At 48.3% G+C, this 23,984-nt stretch overlaps 1 protein-coding gene and 1 pseudogene across 1 annotated transcript in view; one reads left to right on the forward strand and one right to left on the reverse strand.

The window, feature by feature from the left end:
- The window catches only part of CACNA2D4 (calcium voltage-gated channel auxiliary subunit alpha2delta 4), a 120,595-nt gene that overhangs the window by 92,407 nt on the left and 4,204 nt on the right, over nt 1-23,984 (forward strand). The window contains exons 27-36 of the mRNA XM_071422207.1: nt 3,544-3,605; nt 4,716-4,730; nt 7,137-7,181; nt 8,142-8,204; nt 13,451-13,521; nt 14,380-14,455; nt 16,241-16,293; nt 17,228-17,283; nt 18,624-18,644; nt 23,543-23,660. Of these exons, the coding sequence (XP_071278308.1) occupies nt 3,544-3,605; nt 4,716-4,730; nt 7,137-7,181; nt 8,142-8,204; nt 13,451-13,521; nt 14,380-14,455; nt 16,241-16,293; nt 17,228-17,283; nt 18,624-18,644; nt 23,543-23,660 (580 nt within the window). The remainder of the gene's footprint in view (nt 1-3,543; nt 3,606-4,715; nt 4,731-7,136; nt 7,182-8,141; nt 8,205-13,450; nt 13,522-14,379; nt 14,456-16,240; nt 16,294-17,227; nt 17,284-18,623; nt 18,645-23,542; nt 23,661-23,984) is intronic.
- LOC139587718 (uncharacterized) lies at nt 15,190-20,138 on the reverse strand (annotated as a pseudogene).

A 23,984-nucleotide genomic window follows, 5' to 3' on the forward strand; every position in this document is an offset into this window, starting at 1 on the left:
TTCCAGGGCTCCAGAGACGGTGGTGGGGAGGCAGTGCATCCAAGAGGGAGATAACTGAGAGGTGCCCACCGTGGGTAGCACAGCCCGGTGCCTGTTTCCTTAGGGGTTCAGGGAAAACTTGAGGGGTGCTGTTAGTGGGTAGTTGGAACAAGGGGAATGGGTGAAAGATCCACAGTTTGTTCCCCTGAGCTTTGGGTGCAGCAGAGAGTGTGTTCAGCCATAGGTGCATGCGTCCGGTGCCATGACATCCATCAGTGACAGGCATTCCCTGCCCTCCCTGACATCACCTGCTGGTACAGGGATGCAGTAAGCAGCCAAATCCAGCCCACTACCACCACTGGGATTTCCTCTGTGCTCTCCCACAGGCTGCTGTAGCCTTAGCCCCAAAATCAGCCCCCTATCTTGCCTTCCTCCATCTTGATGAGGACCTCAGTAGCTCGCATTTGCAAGAATTACTGTTATGTTGATGTACTTAAACTGCCCCTTCTATCAGGTCCACTATCATAAAACAGGCTGATTTGGGCTTTTTGTTCTTTTTAATGTGTCTGGAAGTTATCTTTTGAAGTGAAATTTTTAGAGGACTCAAAGTAAAATTTCAAGTTACTAACTAGGGAGGGAAAATAAGAATATTTCAGAAATAGAGACTAGAAAATGCAAATGGATGGTACAGGCATGGCTGTTCTGCTGTTCTGGTACCTTCCAGTTGAATCACAGGTTTTATGTAACCATTGGACCAGCTACCATGAAAACAGGTTGTGAATGGCAAGGTAAACCTTGGTAGGCACTCTGCAGGATGCAATCGTGAGACTTTGTTATACCTTTTTATTGTGCAGCAGGCCCAAGAATTAAATCTTGGGGAGAGCTCCTTATGTGAACAACATATGGATAATCAAAGAGAGAAGCCAGAGACTGCAGACAGAAAGAGGGGCAAGCAGAGGATGAGCTAATGAAGCAGGCATGCTCAGCACAGGCATGAACAGGTGGAGGGGAAGGCACTTCTCTCCACAGTGAACAGCAGTGCACAGCTCCAGGGAAAGCCCAGGAGCTGCAGCCATGGCTTTGCAGGCAGGGTGGGGAGTGGCAAGTGGTGCACAGGTAGGCATCACGTGTCAACACAGTGATGCCTACCTGTGCCAGGTGCTCAGCATTGCTTTACTGCATTGCTGGCCTGCTGCAGTGGCACAGTGCATGTGAGTAGGAATAAAATGTTAGCCATAGTGTCTCTGGGGACTCTGCAGCAGCCGCTCATCATTTCATGGACCTCAGATCTTCCCTCTGATGCAGTGTACCCTTTGCCACCAGGGCAAAAAGGCTCATTAACAATCAGTTGTTCTTTGAAACAAGCACAGAGGAGTTTATTTCAGTTTTTTCCCTCTCACTTGAGCTATAGCATCATCCTTATCTCAGACTGGATCACTGCTTTCCTCCTTTCTCCTTGACCTCACCAACAGTGTGAAGACACAGAGATGACTATTTGTTACTAGCACTGGGGGGGTTCATTGTGGCCTGCTTCTCCTCAGCTCTCATGTCTTACTCGTGTCACCCAAATGTGTGAAAGTTTCTCACAGTTCTTGCCAGCAGCTGCCACTTTCTGTCCCTGCCACTGGCCACCAGGCTGACCCCACAGGTTTCTTCAACCCCACATGTTGCAGGCAGCTCTGTCCAGGCTGGGTATGTGCTGCTTATGCCTCCTGGGCAGAAGCAGGGATTTACAACCAGGGTCTAAAACCTCTCTGAAGAACAATTTGAGGCCAAGTGTTCCCAGTGGCAAAAACATGAGCCACTGTGTAAGTCTGCATTGCAAGGTTAGTTATGTAGGTATCGACTCCTCTTCAAGTCTCATGAAAACTGTATGTCCTGGGTAATACTCAGTCCCATTGATGTGATCTGCTGTGATAAGGGGAAGGACTCTTCCTTGAGCTGGTTTGAAAGGATGAATTTATTTAAAGCTGTGTACCAAATTGGGTGCGTGGGCCTCATGGGACTCAGCAGCAACAGCACCGCTTGCCTGCTGTCATGGCGTGTCGGTTTGCCAGCAGGGCACCAAGCCAAACCAAGCCTGCCACAGCCTTGCTGAAGCTGGGGAATCTTCACCCAGGCCAGACTCAGCCCTGTCCTTCCTCCTTTGTTTGCATTCTTTGTCCTGCCTGGTTTGTGCTCTGCGAGGCTTAGGGCAGTGCAGCTGCACAGAATCATTCCTTTCCCCCACAGACAGGCAGTCAGATTCAGTTTGCAGCAGGGAGAGCTGGATGAGAAATGTGCCTCTGATAGATGGGATTTGTAAGATGTACCAGCAGTAGGAATGTGACAAGGACACTGGTATAAAACACAGAGCTGATGCCAGGTGCTAGGGTCTCTGTACATGAGGCAAGAAAATATACCACTGCATACTCCAGTTTTAATTCATACCCATTTGAATTAGAGCATCAGATCACACTGTTAGCTTAAAAGCACCCACACGGCATGATTCAGATTTAAAGGATCTGTTCCCCCCTTTGAAGCTCCTTTTAATTCAGAGGAAATCTCTAGAAACAGCAATACTTCATCCTCCTGATATTGGTGGTTGTGAAAAAGGCCCCAGATCTCCCTCCCTGTATTACTTTTTCTCCCTCACTTGCACTTTATATTCTATTTCAAGGTCCTGCTTGAGGCTGTAATTCCTCCAGAGCTCTTGGATTCAACTAGTTGACACACAGCCCAGTTGTTCCCCATCACCACGCCAGGCTGTGCACGACTGCACTGGTTATTGTGTGTGCTTGTAGGCAGCCTACCCAGGGACAGCCAGCTTGTCCTGTCAGGGACACCCTGCACCATCCTTTCTCCTCTGCAACTATGCCTTAATTCAGGAGCATGATGCTGGGGATAGAAGGGAAATTAAGCCAGGAAATTAGGACACACTTCATTAAGAAACACACATACACACAGAGTTCTGCTTAGCCCACCGTGCACTAGGCTGGGACCAGGTAACAAATCACTATTCATAATCGACTTCCTGTCAAGTGGCATTCATTATTCTGTGCTTTTGTAGTGGCTTAGGAAAAACCTAAATCTCTGTGGTTCCCCCTTGAGACAGGTGGGTTTTCAAATTAATCCCTTCCTCACTGGCCTACTTTATTTCTGATTGATGCTGTGTGGTATAAGAGTTGAGGCTGGGGTGATCACAAACATCCATAAAAAGACAAAGGCAAAAGCTCATGCCACCCTGGGGGGCTTTTGGGGGATTTTTTTTTTTTTTTTTTTTTTTTTTTTTTTTTTTTTTTTTTAGTGGTGTTGTTGTTGATCTGTTTGAAGCTTCAGAGTGTTCAGTGTGAGGGAAATCTCAGTACCTTGGTACAGTCAGTGTCCCCTTTTCCTCTCCCTTGTTAAACCTCTGACTCTCACTTGGCAGTCTGACTCAGCGCTTACCATTCACACTTGGAGGCAGGTTGCAGTTGTGATTTCCATCCCATCACCTTGGGCAAATATTTACTCCTCTTTTCCCAACTTGTATTTGTCTTTAATGCTCCTCTTTTGATCCTCTCCTTTTTTTTTTGTTCTCTGCAGCTGTGGGTGTGCAAATAAAGCTGGATTTGCTGCAACGCAAGTTTTGGATGGCCATGCAACAGGTAAGAGCATCAGCAATCATGCAGAGACACAATTCAGTGCTCTTTGTCAGCAAGGTCAATGCTATGTTACATCACATATGATGGCATTTTAATGAGGGCTTTTGTGGAATTCATATTAAAAGATTTATGAAGTAGATTAGTTTGAAGTCACACATTTCTGTAATCCTTTGACAGCACTAATGCCGTGTGAGCCATGAGTCTGTTCTGCAGATGCCGTGGTGACAGTGTCAGCATCCTGGCCTGGCATTAGCTGGGCTGAATGTGACACATTTAATTGTGGAAATATGCTTGGGCTCATTCAGCCTTTCAGAAAACTCATGGAAATCTGCAATTTTGGGCACACAGAAAAAAAATCTACTGCCTTCTCTTATCATCTTGATAATGATAACAAAACGCTACCAGCTTGCCAAAATAAAAATTATTTGCTCCAGGGATATGCTTTTGATTGTTGTCCTAATATTAGATACTCTTCTGGAGTGAAGGAAGTGAAATAATTAAAACAACTCCCCTGGTCTGGAAAGCAAGACAAATGAAACACCTTTCCCTCATCACCCAGGGGCTTTCTTCCCAGGCTTTGCTTTCAGGGGGGTGTGCTGGAGGGGTGAGCATGACAGGACTGTAGCAGCACACAGCAAAAGCAGCTCTCTGCTGTCAGGAGAGAGAACTGTCATCAGACAGGGATGACAGAGAAGGTAGGAGGGCAGGAAGCTGCTCTGTGATGACAGGAGCATCCTCGCAGGTGGGGATCACATAAACCTAACCTGAGCTAAAAAGATTTCTGCAAAGCACATGAGCGATCCTGAAACAGCAACAGAGAGCTTAGTTTTAAACACCCTGCTCAGGGCCATAGCCAGGCAGCTCTCACACAAACAAGCCCTCATGGGTGTTAAGTGAAGCTGGGAGGCCTTATGAAAGCAGGTGAAGGAGGCCTGTGTGCCAAGTGGCTGTGAGCCGTGGCCCTGGTAGGTGCTGGTGTGAAAAAAGGCTCCATGTGCTTTCCCAGGATGTGAGCGCTGTTGGACAGAGGAATGACTAACAGATTTTGTTTTCTCTCTCTCTCCTGCCTCACTGATGCTGTGCTGCTCTGGATGTCCACGCTGTGCCTCCCAGCCCAATGACACTGATGTAAGTGGACAAAAGCTGGAGACAGGGAGGCATCCTAGCATGCCTGGCTTGGCTTCCTAATTGTGTCATTTGTGTGCCAGCATATCATAGGCACTGTCCCTTGTCTGTAGCCTCTGGAGAGGGTCCAAACCTGTCACAGGCTGTGTTTGTCTTCACAGTAATTAAGTGTCTTTGGCAAAGCTCAAACTGCTCTGGGTCACAGAGACCTGACCAACAGCAGGAGGATGCTGTGAGGTGGGCTGGTCTCTGAGGAGGGAGCAGCAGATATCATCTCAGAAAAACCAGAGAGCACAGGCTCAGCTCTGCCCCCTCTCAGGGGCTCCCTGCAAGCTGCCAGTGCTCTCAAAGCAGGGTCCTGCCTGTGCTGCTGCTGCTGCTGCTGCTGCTGCTGCTGCTTGGCCAGCCCAGCACCAGGCACTGCTGGAACTTCTCCAGGTCTGGAAGTGCAGTGGCAGTGAGACTCAGCCCTCACTCTGCTGAGGAGGATGTGTGAGACACGAGCCCTTCTTGTGGAAAACCACTGTGGTTCACCTGGGTTTCTGTGCTGATATCTGAACCCTGGGCTCTGAATTTGTTATCCCCCAAGGCCATAACTGTGGTTTGTTGTGGCCATGTTTCTCTGCTGACCAAAGGAAAGAACCTGCAGGGTGAAGCACAAGGTGACCTCTGGGAATACATCCAGGGAAATAAAACAACCATGTGTTGCTTTGTGGTGAGGCAGGGGTGAGATGGTGCTTGCAACTGTGGATAAAGGAATTTTTTTTTTAAACCATCATCCCGAGAGTCTCAAAAAGCCAGCTGGATTCAGAGTGTGAGCATGTGATATTGCAAAGCTGTGGGACTTGAAACAAACTCAGGCATCTCCAACCTCAACTGAAGTTGAACAGAGGGACAGAAAATTGGTTTTGTTCTGCAAAACTCAAGGGGAGAAACAAATTCTAAGTGAAAGTTATGGTCTTGTTGTGGTCTGGAATGGCCAATTTACCTCTTGTTACTGAGAATCACCCAGAAAAGGGGTTGGATTTTATGTCTAAGGGTTTTGAGAAAATAGTGGGTAGCAGGCTGAGAGCAGACAGGCTATGTGCTATGTCAGTGTCCTTCCCCGACCCCAGAAAACCTCTGGCAGGAAGGGGACTCCATGCACAGAAAAGGCAACACTGTGTCAGCTTTCTTCCCTCTGCTAGTGGAGAAAATAGAATTAAAAAATAACACAAAGAGACAGACACATGCAGCCACGGCAAACTCTGAACAATTATGAAATCAATAAGCACCTGAAGGGCTTTGTTACTCACCACTTAACCCCTCGTGTGCCCACCCAGTTCAGTGTTGTGAAACACATGTCAAGTCCACTACGCAGAAATTCTAAATGAAAGAAGAGGATGCTGCCTTGGGCTACATGTGCACCATTCACATCCTATTTTATCATTAGCTGTCTGGAGAATAAAGAAACCAACAGCAACAACAACAACAAAAAAATCCCTGCCTGAGAAGAGCCCTGATCTAAAATACCATGCTATGTTCTTAGTCCAGATACTAACAGATGCTGAAATGCATGCTGGTTTCTCCCTGGTGCACAATAACCTTTGCTTTTGCCCTTTCTTTACAAGTGCCTCCTCTGCTCGGAGTGCACAGGTCCTGCTGGGCACATGTCAGGGAGGCAGGTGCAGGATCTGAACCCTCAGGAGAGGGGATGTTGCTGGTAGAGGTGGGGAGCTGGAGTGGCTGACCTGGGGGTGCTGCCAAGCTTGTCCTGGTGGAAATGCCAGCTGAATTGCAGAGCTGTCTGGGATGCTGTTCTGCAAACCTTCAGCCCAGCAGTCCCAAGGGGGAGACAGTAAGATGAGCTCATGCCATGTGCTGAGGGATATACTCAGTGCAGGTGGCTCTGGCTGCAGCTGCAGGTTGAGCTCTGGGAGCCCCAGGCAAGAGGCTGTGACCTGGCACTGACCCTTTGCACAACAAAGGCCACCATGGGGACATGTGGGACAGCCAGGTGTCCGGCCACCTGGAGACACAGCAGGAGCAGATGTCCCAGCAGGATGACCCCAGATGATCACACATGGGCTGTGAGGGTATAAAAGCCCAGTTTCCTTTGTTTGGGGCCCCTCCTCAGAGGCACATGCTTGAGCTCTTTCTGTGTTGCTGCGCCATTAATAAGTTGCTTTAATGTTCTGGATGTCTGAGAGCCTGCTATGGGAAACCTGGAGTTGAATGAGTAAGGAAAACTTGTCTGGCTGTGTGAGTGTGGGGTGTCAGAGATCTGTGGGGTCACTGTAGCTGCTGCTGCTTCAGTCCCAGCAGTGAAAGCCTCTGGTGGTGGGGGAGTGACTGCCAGAGCAGCTCCTGCATGGTCACACTGGGAAGTTTCCTTCCCACCATGGTTAATTCTCTGCTTTCCCGTTGCAGTGCAGTGGCTTTGATGGTGCCTGTCCACTGAGCTGTCAGGATGATGTAAGTTGCCTCAGTTTCTTCTCTGTACCTGTGGTGGGTGTGATTGACCACCTGCTCCATGGGGATCTCTGTCTCCCCAAAAAAGGCAGTGTCTGTTGTCTCCTCACAAGAGATTGCACAGCTGGGGGACAGGATGTCATAGTAATGAGACAAATCTGCAGTTTAGGTCTTCCCCCCAGCTGGGCCAGGGCAGAGACATTGGGATTCCAGCCAGTGAAAGTCCATCTCCTTTAAATCTGTCTCCCTGGCATCCCAGATCTTCCCAAAAAAAGTGTCTGGCAGCATGACATGCATGCTGGACACTCTCTTTGTGTTTATGCCACTGCTTCTGCCTTGGTATCAGGAATATGTGAGACAGGAGCTCATCTGCCCTGAAAAGTGAGATCACCAGAGATTTTTTTGTTTTGTGTTCATGTAGGATTTTCTCTGCTTTCTAGTTTTTCCTGCAGGCTGCAGGAAAGGGTTTTCATCTAAACTCTGTGCCTCTATTTCCTGCTTTGCAAAATAAAAGTAGATCAGCAGTGATACTCAGTGGTGGGGAGAGGGTTATTTTGTGAGTGGTTATAAAACTCTGACACCTGAAGATGGAAAGTATTAGATACCATTTTACTAAAGAGAAGAGCACCACAAATACCCTTGTATTTGTACAAGGGTACAATTTGCAAGGATGCCTTGCCTTAAGTGTGGCTCACAGCCTGCTAGGCCTGCACAGAGCCCCAGCTAGAGACAAAATCTGTCACAGCTGGACAAAATCTGTCACAGAATGGACTCAATGCCTCAAAATGGAGGCAGAGAGGGAAAAGAATTGTGTGAAACTCATGGTAGCTGAGCTGGGGGGCTTGGTGTTGAAATGCCAAGGCTGTTGGCATCATCACAAACCCACACTGCTCCATCCTGAACACAAACAGAGGAAAAGCCATAAAAGCCATCTTTAATATTGCTTCTCTTCCATCTCTGCAGATTCTGAACTGCTTCCTCATTGACAACAATGGCTTTATACTTGTTTCCAAAATACCTGAAGAGGTAAGAGAGCATAAGAAAAGGAGGAGAGCGGGGTTTGCTTGTTCCTGAATAACCCACCAGAGCTGCTTAAAACAAATGAAGTTGAATTGTGTAATAAGGGTGGCTGGGTGTAATTAAATTAAACTGTGCAGTGAGGGGGAAGGCTCCCAGCAGAGTGACAGCACATCCTAGCTGAGGAAGGAGTTTGCTGTGATAAGGAAGGAACTAGTCAAAATATCTTTTGATCAGAAGAAAGGAAATTAGACTGCGTTCCCTTGGCACAGATGCTATTGAAAGATGATCTGAGACAGGGGAAGGGAAGGGAAGGGAAGGGAAGGGAAGGGAAGGGAAGGGAAGGGAAGGGAAGGGAAGGGAAGGGAAGGGAAGGGAAGGGAAGGGAAGGGAAGGGAAGGGAAGGGAAGGGAAGGGAAGGGAAGGGAAGGGAGCAGCACTTTTGAGTGCTTCTGAAGTCAAGGTGTTCTTCAAGAAAGCAAACTGAGGGGATGGTAAGAGCAAAATGCTAAAATCAAAAAATGAAGACAAAATAATTTAAGTAAATTGGAAGCAGGAACACACCTAAAGAATTGGAGAATTTACTGAATTTGCAGGGGTGAAAGGAGCAAGGGAGAAGGCTCAGAATAGAAATAAAAATTAGGTGTGTGGTTCCACAGCCATTTCTAGGGAGCTGAAGGGGTGCAAGTTTGATGTGAGATCCTGTGCATCTGGGTAAAATCAATACTACCAGCCACTGCATGGTTGAGCTGCACTTTTCTGTTCTCTGATAAATTCACCACAGAGCTTTTTCTTTCAAAATAATTAAACCCCATAATTCTGGACATCAGAAAGTGATATGTGGGAACAGTCTCATAAGCTACAAAGCAATAAGTCAATAGTAAGAGTGGGCTTAGAGAAGAAGTGGGAAATGAAGGGGTTTTGTTACTGACAGAATCGCAGAGTTTCATTAAAATTGCCATTGTAATCGTGTTAACAAATGCAGTTTGGGTATTTCCAAAAGGCAGCAAGTCCAATGCCAGAAATTATTTTCTTCAGCATGTGACAAACTGATTGAAATGGAAATTAAGGTAACAGAATTCCTGGTGGATGCAATTGGCACAAGTAGCACAGTTTCCACAAGGAAAAAAACTTATCAGCTATAGTTCTTTGAAAGCATGACAAAATCAGGAGATAAGGGAGACTAGATAACCTATGGAATTTCAGTTCTCTTCAGCCTTGAACTGAGTCCCTTGCAAGAACCTGGTGAAACAGTGAAGCATGAAGTAGGGACAAAGTAGCTGGGACAGAAGAGAAAGAAGAATAATTTTTAGATGGCTGTTCAGATGGAAAACATCAGTTATATGAGTCCCATGGTTTCCCACCTGGGCTTGGGTTGGTTAGCATATTCAGAATAGGCTGGCAAAAGAAAAAGGTGAGAATGTGCATTCTGCAGGCACTGCACAGTGAGTTCAGAGAGCCTGAGATGAGACTCTGAGACTCACAGAGCAAAACCAATCAGCAACACAGAGGCACCAGGGGGGATAAAGGCAGATACCAAGGGGAGCTTATTGCAAGGGATAACCAACCTCTTTTCTGTAGGAAAGGGAAAAGTGCCCTACCCAGCACACTGAACAGTCTGGTAGAAGTGTCCCTTCAATGACATGGTGTGCCAAAAAACCAAAAAAGCAAATAGAACTTAAAGACTAAGGGAGGGAAATGCTGCAAAAGTTGCATTGGCTCCCCACTCTGGGTGGCCAGGCCCTACTGAGTTTTTGGGATGGGCTGGTGGTCTTGGGAATTGCTTTCTCCTCTGACACCCATGGCATTTTCAAAGACTGATTCCTATGACATGTGTCCATCAGCTATGCCCTTTAGCTACCATGTCACCTGTGTGACCTCAACACTGCCCTCCTGGGCTCTGCCTCAGTACTTTTTCCTGCATCTTACGGAAAATAGGTTTTTCCAAAGCTCATCTCTGAAAGATCTGATTTGCAGAAACATGGCATTATAGAGGATTTGGGTAAATTATAAACATTATCCACATACCTCCAAGATCAGGCATTTTGGCAAGCACCAGAGCTGTCCTCCTCCAGCTTTTACCTTCCCTGACTTCAGAGAGTTCACCACTGTTTTTTTTTTTTCTGATTTCTTTATCCTGTTCCAGTCACTGTTTTTATTTCCTGGTGACACCATGAGTCTCCACACCATTAAACCCTACAGGGAATTCAAGACAGCACTAAATCAATACCCTGGGTTTCCTAGATGCCACCTGGATGTTGCTGCATGGGATCACTTGCTGCTGTGTGGCCTTCCCTGACCCATCCTGTAGTTTTTCCTTAAGGCATCCATTTAAAAAATGCCAAAAAAAAATCCTGTACCTGGGTTTTTGTGGGTATTTTGGCTTTTCTGCCTGCCAGAGCTGCCTGCTGCCTGCACCTCCTTCCCTGGGTGACCACACTGGGAATCAGAGCAGCTTCCCACAGGAATGGGGTGAGGACAGCGTGGCTCAGGCTCTGCTCTCCTCTGCCCTTGGGATGGGGGATCAGGGTGAGGGATTGGCTCTAATAACCTCTGTATGAAGGCAGCAGGAAGCTTACTGGCAGTTGGAAACCACCATGGAAAAGGGACTCAGGATTTTAATGAGTGACAAGTTGGAAGCTCCCTGCAGGATTACTTGGGGAAGAATGGGTAATCTCTTAATTCGAGCTAATCTCCCCATCCAGCCTCATCCCAGAGGGAACAAAGAGTTAAAACACAGAGCCAGGAGAAGGGAGTGAGTGAGGACCAGGTGCTCTGGGAGGAAGGGAAAATAAGTGGCAGGGTCAGGCTGTGCTGCAGGGAGGGCTGCTCTGCTCTTTCTGTCGTGTTTGCAGCTGTGGCCCCACAGCCACCCCTGAGTTTTTAGCTGCTTCTCACTGCCAGTCCTAGGCACAGCTGTGGATCCCAGGTCTTGAGCTCCCTCCGCCTGCTGCATCCAGATGTTCCCTCTCTCACTAAACCTCTTTTTCTAAGATTGCTGCCTTCTGCCTGAGGCATTTTGCAGAGGATGTCTGCAAGCTCTGCCCAGGTGGGACTCCAGGAGCAGGGTGCAGAGAGGCAGCCAAAAGGTCAGGATGCCACCAGAGCTCAGAGCTTGTGGAGAAGCAAGAGCTGGCTCTGTTTGAGCCATGCTGGAGGAGGAGGCTGCCTGCCTGCCCAAAGCCTGGGCAATTTGGCAGATCCTGTTTGTCTGCAGCTTCTGAGTGTACAAAAAGTGTAAATTGCTCAATGAGCCAGCAAAGCATGGGTGCATGTGAGCAGTGATGTAGCTTTTGAGTCATGTTTGTGCTCGGGGTTGCATGTCTTTGCTGTGCACAGCCTGCACATGTGCCTGCACACTCAGCTGCAGGGGGGAGTGACACAGCCTGTGTCATGCAGGATGTCAGAGCAATGCTTTGTGCTGTCAACCCCTGAAATGGAAACTTGCCCAGAGATGGGAGTTAGGAGAAACACAGCAGAGGGATGCCTAGGAGAGCAGCAGTCACTGGAGGAAGCAGGATGTGATGAGAGCTGCTTTACAAAACCTTGCTCCAGTATGGGACAGCTTTGGTTTCTGCCAAGTGATGCTTTTCTCTGTTACTGCCTGCATGGGGTACCTAAAACAGCAGCAAGCTCTGAATGTCTGGTTTGCTGTTGGAGGCCAGTTTGCTGATGCCTTTCTGAACACACTCCCTGGCCATACTCTTGCTTGCACTAATAGCTGCTCATTCTTACACCTATACAAATGATGTCCTGCACGGAGAAATTCAGCCAGACATCAGCCTCTCTTGACAGGATGGGCCTCATTTACAGCCTTGCAGTGGCCCCCTCTCCTTGTCCCACTGCCTGCAGCTTGCACTGTGTTAAATCTCACTGCTGGGTCTGCAGACTGGTATTAAATGGAAGCAGCTGGCCTCTTCACCACCCTAATCAGATTGAAAGAGCGAGGGAGGTGAAAAAAGTTAGAGCTTGCTCAGGCACATTGGACTGTCTGAGACGATTACAGCCTAAATGCTCAAAGGGGAGTTGATGTTATGCATCAATTTGTGCAGTGAAATGACTTCTAAAGCCTTTTGGGAAGAGGCTCATAACCACGTAACACTACTGCTGGATGATTACCATGTGATCTTAGGTAAATCTGCCTAAGAGTTTGGACTTTTTTTGTGGAAATGTCCCACTCAAATAAATGAAGTCATCTGTCATCTGCTAGTACGTGCTAAATGACTGCTAGCCTATCAGTGGAAAAGCAAAACATCCCAGACTGTGTGAATGCTTCCATAACACATGGGAGCTACTTACTCTGTCAGGACCCATGAGCCAGGAAAACAGAGAGAGGACAGCTCATACCTGCACTTTTATTATTTACAAACATTTCATTTACTTGCCTGTGAACAAAGCAGTGGACTTGACAGGTTTGAAGCATTTTTGCAATATGTTTGTCATGGTTTAATAATCAGGAAGGCCAGAATTGTTTGTTTGAGGAAATCTTTAAAGCAGCAGTTAGCAGATTTGAGATTGGGTCCTTATTTGAGGTTATTGACTCCAAGGTATATATGGAACCAGAGGGCCACAAGCCCCACCTTTAGTTTGGCCATGCAGGCAGAACTGGGGGGTTGTTGTCCCCCCAAATGCAACTCAGTCCTAGCTGTGCCAGTGCACAGTATGTAAGCTACAGGGATGGGTGGCTTTGTGTTGTGTTGTTTGGGCCACTGCCTGCTCAGAACTCACACAGCAGTGAGCTGTAATATTGCATTTGCTACCTAAAGAAATCTGTACATGCACAGTTTGCACATCTCATGCATGGTGGGCCAGTTCACCTAGGGCAGCAGGAGAGCAGAGGTTTCCAAAACCACAGTGCCCATGGGTAGCAGAGAGGCTCAGATGGAAGACTCAGGCATTCAGATCCAGAGAATATGGATTCCCAATAACTCATGAGAGAGTCCAGGCTTCCAATGATTCAGCATGCCTGGGTCTCTGCAGCTTGAGAGTCTTGCCTTTTTCTGACAAGCCACAGGGACTTATGTGGGCTAAATCTTTTCCAAGCATGCTAGGAATGGTGCAGGATGCCCAGCTGGTGTTGGGGGAAGTCCTCCCTCAAGCTTTCCAACCAGCCAAAGGACAAAAGCTCAGCATTTCCTCCTTACAAAAACCCTCCTTGTGTACAGCAGCCTCCAGACAAGCTAGATCAGCTGGAGCCATGGAACATTTGGAAAATTTACAGTTTATTCTATTTTTCTCTTTTTTTTTGCTTGCAGACTGGAAAATTTTTTGGTGCAGTGGATGGCTCAGTGATGACCCAGCTGCTAAACATGGGCATGTTCAGGCGGTAAGTGGGGGATCTCCACACTGTGCTTCTTGTTCTTTGCTGCTGCGTGGGTCAGAGCATGTTGGTCCCTCTGAGAAGCACTTGAGCAGGGAAAATGCACATGCTGGTGATGCTGGTGACTCTCTTATCCAGACACAAGAGCTCCTTTAGCTACCTGCCCCATCTGCTCCCTGGCTCAGCCACCATCAGCACACATGATGATGTTTCTCCTGTTTCTCCTCATCTCTTGCTCTTCCACCTGCTGCAAAACACAGAGAGAGACAGAAACTTCCAACCTCTGTGTGGCCAGAGAGCATCTGCTTCTCTGTGGTTCCCAGGGCAAGATGTTATGGGAAACATTTCTTGGCATTTTTGGGTACAGAAGTGCTTCAGTTCCTCCTGCCACTCAGAAAGCCTTTCTGGGGAGTGGTTGTCTGAGAGCCCCACAGATGCAGCATTGCAGCTGGCTGACCACATTTCTCTCTCTAGTAAAAATACCTCTGTTCATCTCACCCCACTCCCTCAGCCAATGTCAAAAGAGAGTTCAGAGTTTCAGTGGCTTGAAAGCAGGAACTAGGGGGACCTGAGGTAGTTACAATTATAATTCCTCTGCTTCATAGCTTGCTTTACTCACTGTGTGAAATTAGGGACATATTTCCTCCTGTGCTGACCCAGTTACATTAATCCAGAGCCTGTATTTCTTGCTCTGCAAGATCCAGCACTGGCCAAACAGCAAAGACACGTGTGATCAGGTCACTGCTTTCCTGAATCCAAGAAACAGTTCATACCTGACATTTTTGAGAAAAAGCTGACATGTCTGTCCCATGGGGGGTTGCATGGCTTGCTTTTGACTGCTTGCCTGTTGTGTTTTGCTTGCAGGGTGACCATGTATGATTACCAGGCAATGTGCAAGGTGCCCTACCACCACCACAGCGGCGCCCGGCCCCTGCTCAGCGTACGTAGCTGTCACCATGCACCACCTCCCTGGCCAGGCTTCCTCCTGCAGGGCAGCTCCAACATTGCCCTAGAGACTTCAGGAGATGTTTGCTTTCAGGATGCCACTGTCCAAACTCACCTCAGGCAGATTCCTGAAGCTGTGGTGGCCACTGATGTTGGTTTTCAGTGTGGCACTCTGTTGCCATGTAGGATCTCACTGAAAATTGGAAGGACCAGGGAAAGAACAGGAGCTAAACTATGGCAGGTTCTCCTGGGAGCCAAGCAATCAGCTAGCAGCTGAAATGAACAGGAATGCTTTTACAGGGCATGGTTTTTATTCAGCTCAAGAAGGAGAGTTGCAGTGTCAGGGAACAGAGCATCTGAGGAAAACTGACAGTCATTGGGGAAGGATGAGTGAGCTTGGAGCAGGAGAGGGAGAATGCTGGTAGCCCAGGGAACACACTAACAGAGTGAAGTACCCAAAAGCAACCTCTCTTTAGGCTGATACAAACTCATACTCCAATCCCACTCTACCTTCCTAACCTTGCCTCAGACAGGCAAAACAAAGTAACTACTCAACACTTAGGCCACTTCAAACTGCTTGACACAACCCTAAACAGGGATGTGTTCATTACTGTTATGATCCTTTGATACTGGAAGGAGTGCAGGAAGTACCCTTACAGTGTAACATTGTAATTTTTTTCCAGTAAAAGAATTTTCAACAAAATACTGCCTTTTAACCTTTTAACAACATTCTTAACAATAACACTTTATTTAATAATGTCTGGTTTGCAATGGCTATACTTGAGCTGGCTAGATAACATATGATTATTGTAGTGAAAATATTTGCTTGATTATATCCTCCAATCCTGATTACTGAAAGAAATGTCACAAACTATGAGCTGCCAAAAATGAGGTGAATTGGGAAGAAAATAAAAAGGAGAGCATTCAGCCTCCATCTCTCATCTTCCCCTCTTAGCAAAACCCTTGAAAAGGAAGAAATCAAGAAAAGCCAGTTTTTCATATATAGACATAAAAATCAGTCAAATTGCCAACCATCTCTACATTTTACTATTTTCTGATTTATTTTGCCTGAAGAGAAGTCATCAGTAATGGAACATTATCCTGCATCCCGTGACTGCCACATCTGTTTTGGGTTTGAGGACATGGGCATGATTATGAGAGGGGGAGATGAAAATTAGACGTGGTTGCCATGAGGAAAAGAAGCAGCACTATCCTCTGCAGATGAATTGTCCCTGGGATAATGCTGGATTTCCAATTTGTAGCTGAAAAGCAAGAAGATGATAGAAGTCATGCCATCTTGAGGAAAAGCTGGATGAAAGCACAGTTAAGCATAATCAATCAATGGCAGATAATACTAAATCCTGGGCAGTGCTGTCACTTGTCCCAGAAACACCACTTGCTCTCAGAACACAAAAGCATCCTAAACTGGTGCTGTCCCATTTAGCTGTGTTTCTCTCCTGCTCTGAGCTCTGAAGGTCATCCACACTGGAGAGAAATCATCAAGCAATTACATCTTCAAAGTCCTTCATACATTCCTGATAAACTCCCTGACCCTCATGGGGAGGGGGTGAGGAGGTATTATTAGTAGCAGGGCAGCTCTGCTGGCTTTTGATGTATTTTGAACATTTTCCAGTGATGCCCAGACCTTGTATTTCCAGCCTGTCTTCAAGAGCTCTGATCAGTGGAGGGACTTGGTCTAAAACGTGGGGTCCTGCATAACAATTATAAATTCTCTGACCAGCTCCTTATGGTATTTCTCATTTCTTCTTTTGTTCTCCAGCCAATTTATGCCTTTGTAGCTGCAGTGAAGTGGCTGATAAGTGATTTCCTCATGTGAGTACCAAAAGATGGGGGTGTTTGGGAGGCTCACACCAGGAGGGGCAAGAGCTGGGAAGCTGCAAGTGGAAGCCCCTGTGTAGGGCTTTGCTGTCAGCCTTCTCCTGACATTCAGCTGTGCACTGTGCTCCTGGGAGACAGAAAGCTATTACTATTGCCATTTTGAGAGGCAGAGACCCACAGAGGGTCTGGGATTTACCTGAAATCACTCAGTACAAAGTGCCTGAGTCAGAAATAGGACTTGGGTCTCCTGGGGCTCTGTGCAGATCCTCGGTGCCGAGTGCTCTTGCCCGTGAGGAGCGAATGCACATCTTCCTCTCACAGGGGCACAAGGCTGAAGGCAGCAAGCCCAGCAGCTCAGGTCTGAGTGCCAGGCAAGGGGGGAGAGAGGGGAGGCTCTCCTCTGGGTTTGGGTTCACCTCAGACTCCTGGGGTGAATCAGAGTTCAAGCTCAAATTAGGATGGAAGTGCCACTGCTCAGCTTGCTGGGTGTGCAAAAGGGGAGATGTGGTAAAGGTCCAGCTCTGAGGGTTTTAGCCTGTTGGTACACAACAATTCCATGTAGTTACCTCCAAACAGCCAGAGTCTGGGCTTCTGATGGCCATCATTCCTGCTCCTCAGGTGAGTCCCATAGTGGCTGAATCCCCTCAGGGGCTGCCATCCTTGTTCCTTCCTTCACTGACAAGCCCCTTGCACAGGAAAAAGCCCATTGAGATCTTCCACAGTACAGATCCCACAATACAGAGCTACATTCTAGCATGTGGAGAGGGAAAAAAAAAATTTAAAAATCTAAAAAATCAGACTTGCACTGCCAGAAATTTGTAGTAAACATTTTTGAACTGATACTCACTGGGCGACAGGGCCATCTCCCTGACACCTGCATCCTTCCAGGCTGCTGAAAAAGCATCCTCTGTTCTTGCTCTTTTGACAGCTTCCTTTTGGAGTTTAACATGAGTAGCTTCTGGCACTCAGACAACTTGGCAGATGGTGAGTACACAAGAGTCCAGCCACCCCATAGCACGTGAGCGTTGCAGCCACTGGTGACAGAAGAAACTGTACAGGGAAGCCTGGCCTTGTGCAAGGAGCCTGCCCTCTGCCCCACACCCCTTCCTCCACAGACACTGGAATGCAGCTTCCATCCCACCATCTCCCCCCATTTCCACCCCCATTCCAGGCTGCCACAGCATCAGGGTGGTCAGGGTGAGGTGTGTGCTGCTCAGAGCACTCTGCTTGCTCCCCTCAGGGTAATTTGCTGAGAAGAGGGGAGACACTTCTTTCTGAGGAGCCCTGCCCTATATGCAGTGGGATGAGAGGCCATCAGCTGCAAAAAACCAGTTGGAAGTCCTTCCTTCCAGCCTGCTACAGGACAGGACAGAGCAGGGGTGGAACAGCAGGCGCTCCAGAGCCTAGCAGAGGTCCCAGGAAGCCAGACAGAAACCTCAGAGTTCAATAACACACTGAGGGTCTTCTCTTACCCGCTAGACCTGCTCTGGAAGAGAGAAGATGATGGCACATGGTATTGCACAGCACCAGAGGGCTGTGTCTGGCTTGAAATACAGTGACCTGTCCTGCAGCTGAAGTGCTGCCTGCTGAAAACACCCCAGGAATCTCTGCAGTCCCATCCCAGCCCCTGCAGGCAGGGGGGATGGTAATGGCCCCGAGGAGACTCAGAGGGGAAGGGGAGGTGTGTTCTGCACAGCCAAGTAGGGGCTGTAATTAGTCTTGCTAATAACTGATCACTAGTGGTGCCTTTAGTGGAGACAGTGGTATCTTCCATGCCAGCTGTGGGGCTGGGTCCTTCTGCACTGAATTCTCCTGGCATAATGGGGAAACAGTCATTTTTTGAAAGCAAAATCCCCTCTAGAGAGAAGGAGGTCTGTGGGGGCTGTTTAGGTCCCACTCTCCTCCAAAGAGGTGGCAGTAGAAGCTCAGCTGTCCCCTCAGCAGCCCTGGCTGCTGTGTAACACCCATCAGGATAGCAGGAGTGGCCCCATGCAGAAATTGGTGAGGAAGAGTCAGATGAGCAGGTGCAGTACTCATGGCAGTTCAGGAGAGACTGCTCATTCCGGGGAACAGGCAGGTGTGGCATTCCTGCTGTGCATGTTCTCTGCCTGATTTAGTCTGTGCTTGAGGAGAGCAAAAAGGGAGGGGGGATGTCACTGCTGTCCTGCTCATCACCATTTCCTTTTGTGCTTCCTTCATCTCTTGCCCACATCACCTCCATGACTGCTGTGTGCAAATTCCTGTCTCCATGTCATTGCCATCCTGTCAATCTGTCACCTGTCTCCATCATCACTGTGCGTCTGTGTGTCATGGGACTTCTCCAGCCAAGGCTGTCTTCCATCACTGTAAGTAGAACCACCTAATAGTTAAAAAAAAAATAGATTTAACTAGAAATTCCTAGGCTAGGAAAGACTTTTTTCCACCCTTTGTACAGTGGGGGACTTGCAGAAAGGCGTGACAGGGCCAAGGCAGAGCCTGGCTCTGTTTCCTGCTCTGCAAAGAAGAGATGCTGTTGCTCATTTAGCTGGCTGAGCTGGTGATTGAAGGTCTGTCACTGAGAAGTTGATAAAAGAAGGAACATATGAGTCTCCTGAGGAGCTGCAGTCACAGACAGCATCATCACTCATTGCTCTGGGCTGGCTGGGCCTGTGGCCCCTGTTCCATGGCATGTCCTTCACCGTGGTTCCCAGCTGGCCCATTCTTTTCAGCTGCTATTCCCAAACCAAAGACCAACCTGTGCCTTCTTGCAGGAGAAAATACACAGGTCTTGTAGACTGTAGTTATTAAGAAGTAACTTAAGTCTTCTTTTCCACACACCATGGCTTAGCTCCTTCTGATAAATCCCAGCCCAGCTCTGGGATAATGCAGGAGGACTTTCAAGTGGTTCAACTGATAACTCATAAATCCGCTCCTACAGGCGAGTTAGAAATTCCTCCAAGACAGAGTCCAGACTGTGGCTGTGTTTGTATCTCCCTGCTTCCATATCTAGCTTGTGTTTGCCAATTTGCTCTCTGCCCAGCAAGACATATGTGTGAGACAGAGATGGAGAAATAGAGACAGTTGGAATGTGTCTGACTGGATGGAGAAGAGGAAGAGCAGGAGAGGGTGTCTGCAGATGAAAAAAAAAGAGTGTCCATGTGTGTGGGGGAGTAGCAGGGTGGAAGAATGCTATTGGGGCTGGAAGAAATGGATTGCACATGTTGTTAAGAAGGGGCTGTAGATTTTTGCCAGAGATGTTAACATTTTCTTGACTGCACGCCAAGGCTGGTGTATGCGAAAAATATGAAGCGAAGGAGACATTTTGTGAGAGAGAAATTGAGCACACACATTTTTTCCGGGTTATGTGCAGAGGAATTAACGATCAGGGATCTAATGCTCTCCCTTGCCTGACTCTGTACCTCTGGCTCTGCAGCACTGAGCCTATTTCTGCTTCCCAAGTTCTCTTGTTTTTTGGGAAGGTGAGACTTGCTGTTGGAATATGGGCGTGATGTATTCAGACTGCACTCATCATACAAATCTGCTTTTCAGAGGTGCTGAGAAGATATGTTTGCTGCCACAGATTTTCCTCTGCTCTCAGCATCTCAGTTTCTCTCTGTGTTTATAAGGGCTTCTGCTTTTATGGACATCAGCACAGGTTTGAAAGCTTTTAATTAAGCCAAAAATACTTCCAGCCAAGGCATGCAGCCTAGAAAGAACTATTTCTAGAATTCCATAGATCATAAAAGTTTCTTTTTTTTTTTTTTTTTACTCCATGGTAATGTACTCAGAAGATATTTTACAAGATAATTGGTTAAATTTTATGTTTTATATTGGTAACTAAGTGGCAGATTTTGTCACATGTCCCAGAGTAAATCCTCTGACTTGAGTGCATGATTTATGCTGGTGGGAAAGAGTTCACAATCTGGGCTCTGTAGTTCATAACAAGGCACAGCAACTGCCTTTGCTGCTCAGAAGGATTGGTTGCCAAATGTCTGACAAAAGTCTTTCTGGAAGTGCAGATGGTAGCAATGACAGCCTGGAATTAACTCACTCTTTGCTATAAAGTTTGCAATTTGTTATCAGCTCCTCTGGCTGTTTACTAATCCTTGACCAGCAGACTCTGAGGCTGCTGATAACATTTTGATGTCCAGTATGTGCATGCAGAGGCTCAGCCTGAGCCTTTTGCTGATGATGTACATGCTACTGGGCTTCTCTGAGCCTCTCAATGCTGCTGCAGCTGCATTGCTTCCCAGCAAATTAAGTGTCAGTAGGCTTAAGCATAATCTCTGTCATAGGTCTTGTCTCTGTGCAGGAGTTAGATTTTAAAGCAGTTTCTTTTCATTAAGCTTGTGCCAAAAAAAAAAAAAAAAAAAAAAACCAAACCAAAAAAGCCTTAAAGTCTGTGCAGGCCACTTCTGCCAGTTTAAAAATACACCTTGGTGCTGGCCACGTTTATCCTGGGTGTGGTTCATGCAGGCTCTTTAATTGACTTTTCCCTTGCAGGGCCTGGTTCTCCAAGCCCACCATGACAGCCCTCATCCAACACTGGCTGAGGCTGAGAAGCCTCAGATCAATTTCCATTCTGCATTTTCCAAGCTGATGGTCTCATCCACCCCTCCCTGCACCCTGTCCTTCACACCACTGTCCTTTCTGTTGCTTGAACTCCATCTGCTTTGATGGTGTTATAACAGGAAGCTAGTAAAGTATATGACATTATCCTAGGTAAAGGATATGATATTATAACAGGAGCTAGTAAAGGATGTCACTCTTTACCAGGGACAGGGGGAAAATGAGGTCCTGATGTGTCAGGGCTCTTTGCCACTCATGACACGAGCCATATGTTAAATTCTTGCAAGCAGTTTGCCCCAACTTTATGAGGTCACCTTTGTGATCATCACAGTGATTATTCTGAGCAAGACCTGCACAGTCCATTGCCAACAGCTGTGCTGCAGGGGCAGTGCTGTAAATGCAGGGCAGCTCAACAGAACAGTGGTGGCTGTGGCTCAGGGATCAATGTGTGGACTTGCCACAAGCATGTCCCCAAGAAGGGCTGTCCAGCCTGGCCACCTGCTTCAGGGTTTGGAGCTGCTTTCCCAGCCCCCAGTACAGTGAATTAAGGCTGAAAGAAATGCTGCTCTGTTTCTCACACTCCTTTAGTCTTAGTTTGGGGACTTTCCTGGCCAGAATACACTTACCAGCCCTGCAGCTGCTCAGAGCCAGAAAGTGTTTGCAGCTTCTCTCCTTACAGCATAAATGGGGATATTCTGCATGCCCCATCAGAAGTGTCTGAAATTCACCTCAAAAACAGGGTGTTCTGCTCATCCCAGATCTCCTCAGGGCTGTCAGTCCCTGGGACAGGTCCTAGTCAGAGGCATTTTCCATCAGCAGAAATGGGAGAAGAGGCTTTTCCCTGCCTCTGCAGCGTGGGGTTTGCACAGAGGGACAAGGAATGGTGGCAGAGCACAGCCAGACAGCTCCTGGCTGGTGGCAGAGGTGCTGCCGGCCCCTGGAATGACAAGTTGGGTTGATTAATTCAGTGTGAATCCAGGGTGAATACAGAACGAGGCATTGTGCTGCAGTCAGGCTCTGTGTGCTTTGAATCTGTGCAAAATGAATCTCACCATGTCACCAAAAGGTGGGTCCATAGTCTGGGAGGATTGAAGCCTCCCGTGTGCTGCTTTTTGAGACTTCTGAAGAAAAGCACAAAGTACAATTACCAGAGACTCTGCACTGCAGGGAGGGGTTGGAGTGCCCATCATATTCATCTGGGCAAGGCATTAGAGGCAAGATTGGGCTGCAGTTCCTGGCTCTTAATGGATGTCTTGTGTTGCTGGATTGCCATGGTGGAGAGAAAAATCAGAGGAAATCATGCAGTTTTTCCCTCTCTCGTGTAATCCACGTTGTTCAGAGGGCAGGCTCTGCGGGGAGGTGCCTGCTCCGGCAGTGCAGTGCCGGGGGAGAGGAGACCATTGCTCTCAGCAGTGAGGGCTCTACAGTGATGCAAATCACCCGTCCAATCACAGATGCCCTCTCGATGCCTCTCACCACACATTTGCTGATTAAAACCCGGGCTGCTGCATTTTTCTATAAATCCTCATCGCTTCTGCTGCAAGGGGTAAACTGGGTGTCCTCCAGGTGAGGAGGACCCCGTTCCCTGCTGGTCCTCCCAGGAGCCCTGCCCATGGTGCTGTGTGGGTGGAAGGCTGCAAAGTGCGGCTTTGTGCTCAGCCCCAAAGCTGATGTAGAAACCATTTCTTGTGCTTGCTGCTGGCTGAGCCGCAGCCACCTCTGCCCTAGCAACAAAGCTTCGGATTTCCATCAGCAGCAGTCCCCTGTGTCCTGCACAGGCAGGAGCTGGCTTTGCTACCTCCAACTGCAGAAAATAATTGTCAGAAGGGCCCAAGGCAGTAGTTTCAGGCAAGACAGATTTTGCTGAACTCCTAGAAAGAATTCTCTCGCTTCTTGAGGGAGGCTTAGTGAGGTGGTTCAGCTCCCCCTCATCCCCAAATTAGTTTGGGAGTCCTGCAGGGTGTGACTGATGAGTGATGGAGCAGCTGCTCCCCCCAGGAGCCAGAGCTGTTCATTAGCTGGCTCTCTGCTGGTCCTGAGAGCTGTCATCTGTTTCCCTGTGGTCTCAGGCCAGATCTGTTTGCTGGTGGTGGTTTCTTCTTAACATGACACGTATTGAGCCCCTCCAATTTCCTGCTGTGGGCTCGCTGTGAAATGTCAGTGGGCTCAGGAGGGATCAGCAGCTGATGGGAGCTCAGCCCTGGGCACAGGCACACAGGGAGAGGCCCAGCCAGGCACAGCTTTCAGTGTTTAAAAACTGCATGAACGAGGGCTGGCTTAGGCAGGAGGGATTCCACTGTCACGGCTGGTTCAGCAGGGCCCCCGAGCTCCTTTGAGCACAGGGCGGTACCTGTGCCCGATGTCCCTGCCTGCCTGGCCAGGGGGTCCGTGGGTGCCGTGGCCCCTGCGGGCCCTCGGCTGCAGTTCGGGCACGGCAGGGTCCGGGCTCGCTGCGCTGGCGATGTGGCGATGTTGGAGGCGCTTTCGCATAGGCTGGTTTTCCCACACCACCTAGCGGGAGCAGGCATCACTGCCCGGCTGCTCCCTGCAGCATCTCCTTCCCCTTCTTCTGCTCCCGGCCACCTTGGGAGGGTCGCTGCTGCTCCAAAGTCCATCCCCAAGTCTGGGGTGTTCCCGTTCAGCGCGGGCAGGTCCCGTGTGCCCCTCACATGTGTCCTTGTCTCGTTCCCCGCAGCTCACAAGCACAAGAAGCACGACACGCTGCAGCCCTGCGACACCGAGTACCCCGTGTTCGTCTACGAGCCCGCCATCAAGGAGACCAACGGGCTCATCGACTGCGGAGACTGCCAAAAGTAAGAGCCACAGCTTCCCTTCCAGCTGGGGACCTTGTCCCGGGGCTGCCGGGGGTGACAGCAGCATCAGAAGGGTCACAGCCACCGCAGCAGCCACAGCTCTGGCCACAGAGAGAGGTGAAGAGAGCAGGGTACTGATTCTTAACAGTAAAAAAGTGTTAGTAAGCAGAGGTGGCTGGAGAACAAAGAAAACAGCATTTAAATATATATATCTTGCCATTCCAAAGATTTCAGAAAGGAACTTGTTCTGTTCTTTCACGTTTCTGGCAAAGAACTTCTTAGAAAGTTTTACCTTTTTGCGATACTTTTAGCTTTCCTTTTCTT

Source organism: Agelaius tricolor, unplaced genomic scaffold, assembly GCF_023055355.1.
Source record: "Agelaius tricolor isolate 1412-34295 unplaced genomic scaffold, bAgeTri1.0.p SCAF_3, whole genome shotgun sequence".
Lineage (NCBI taxonomy): Eukaryota > Metazoa > Chordata > Aves > Passeriformes > Icteridae > Agelaius > Agelaius tricolor.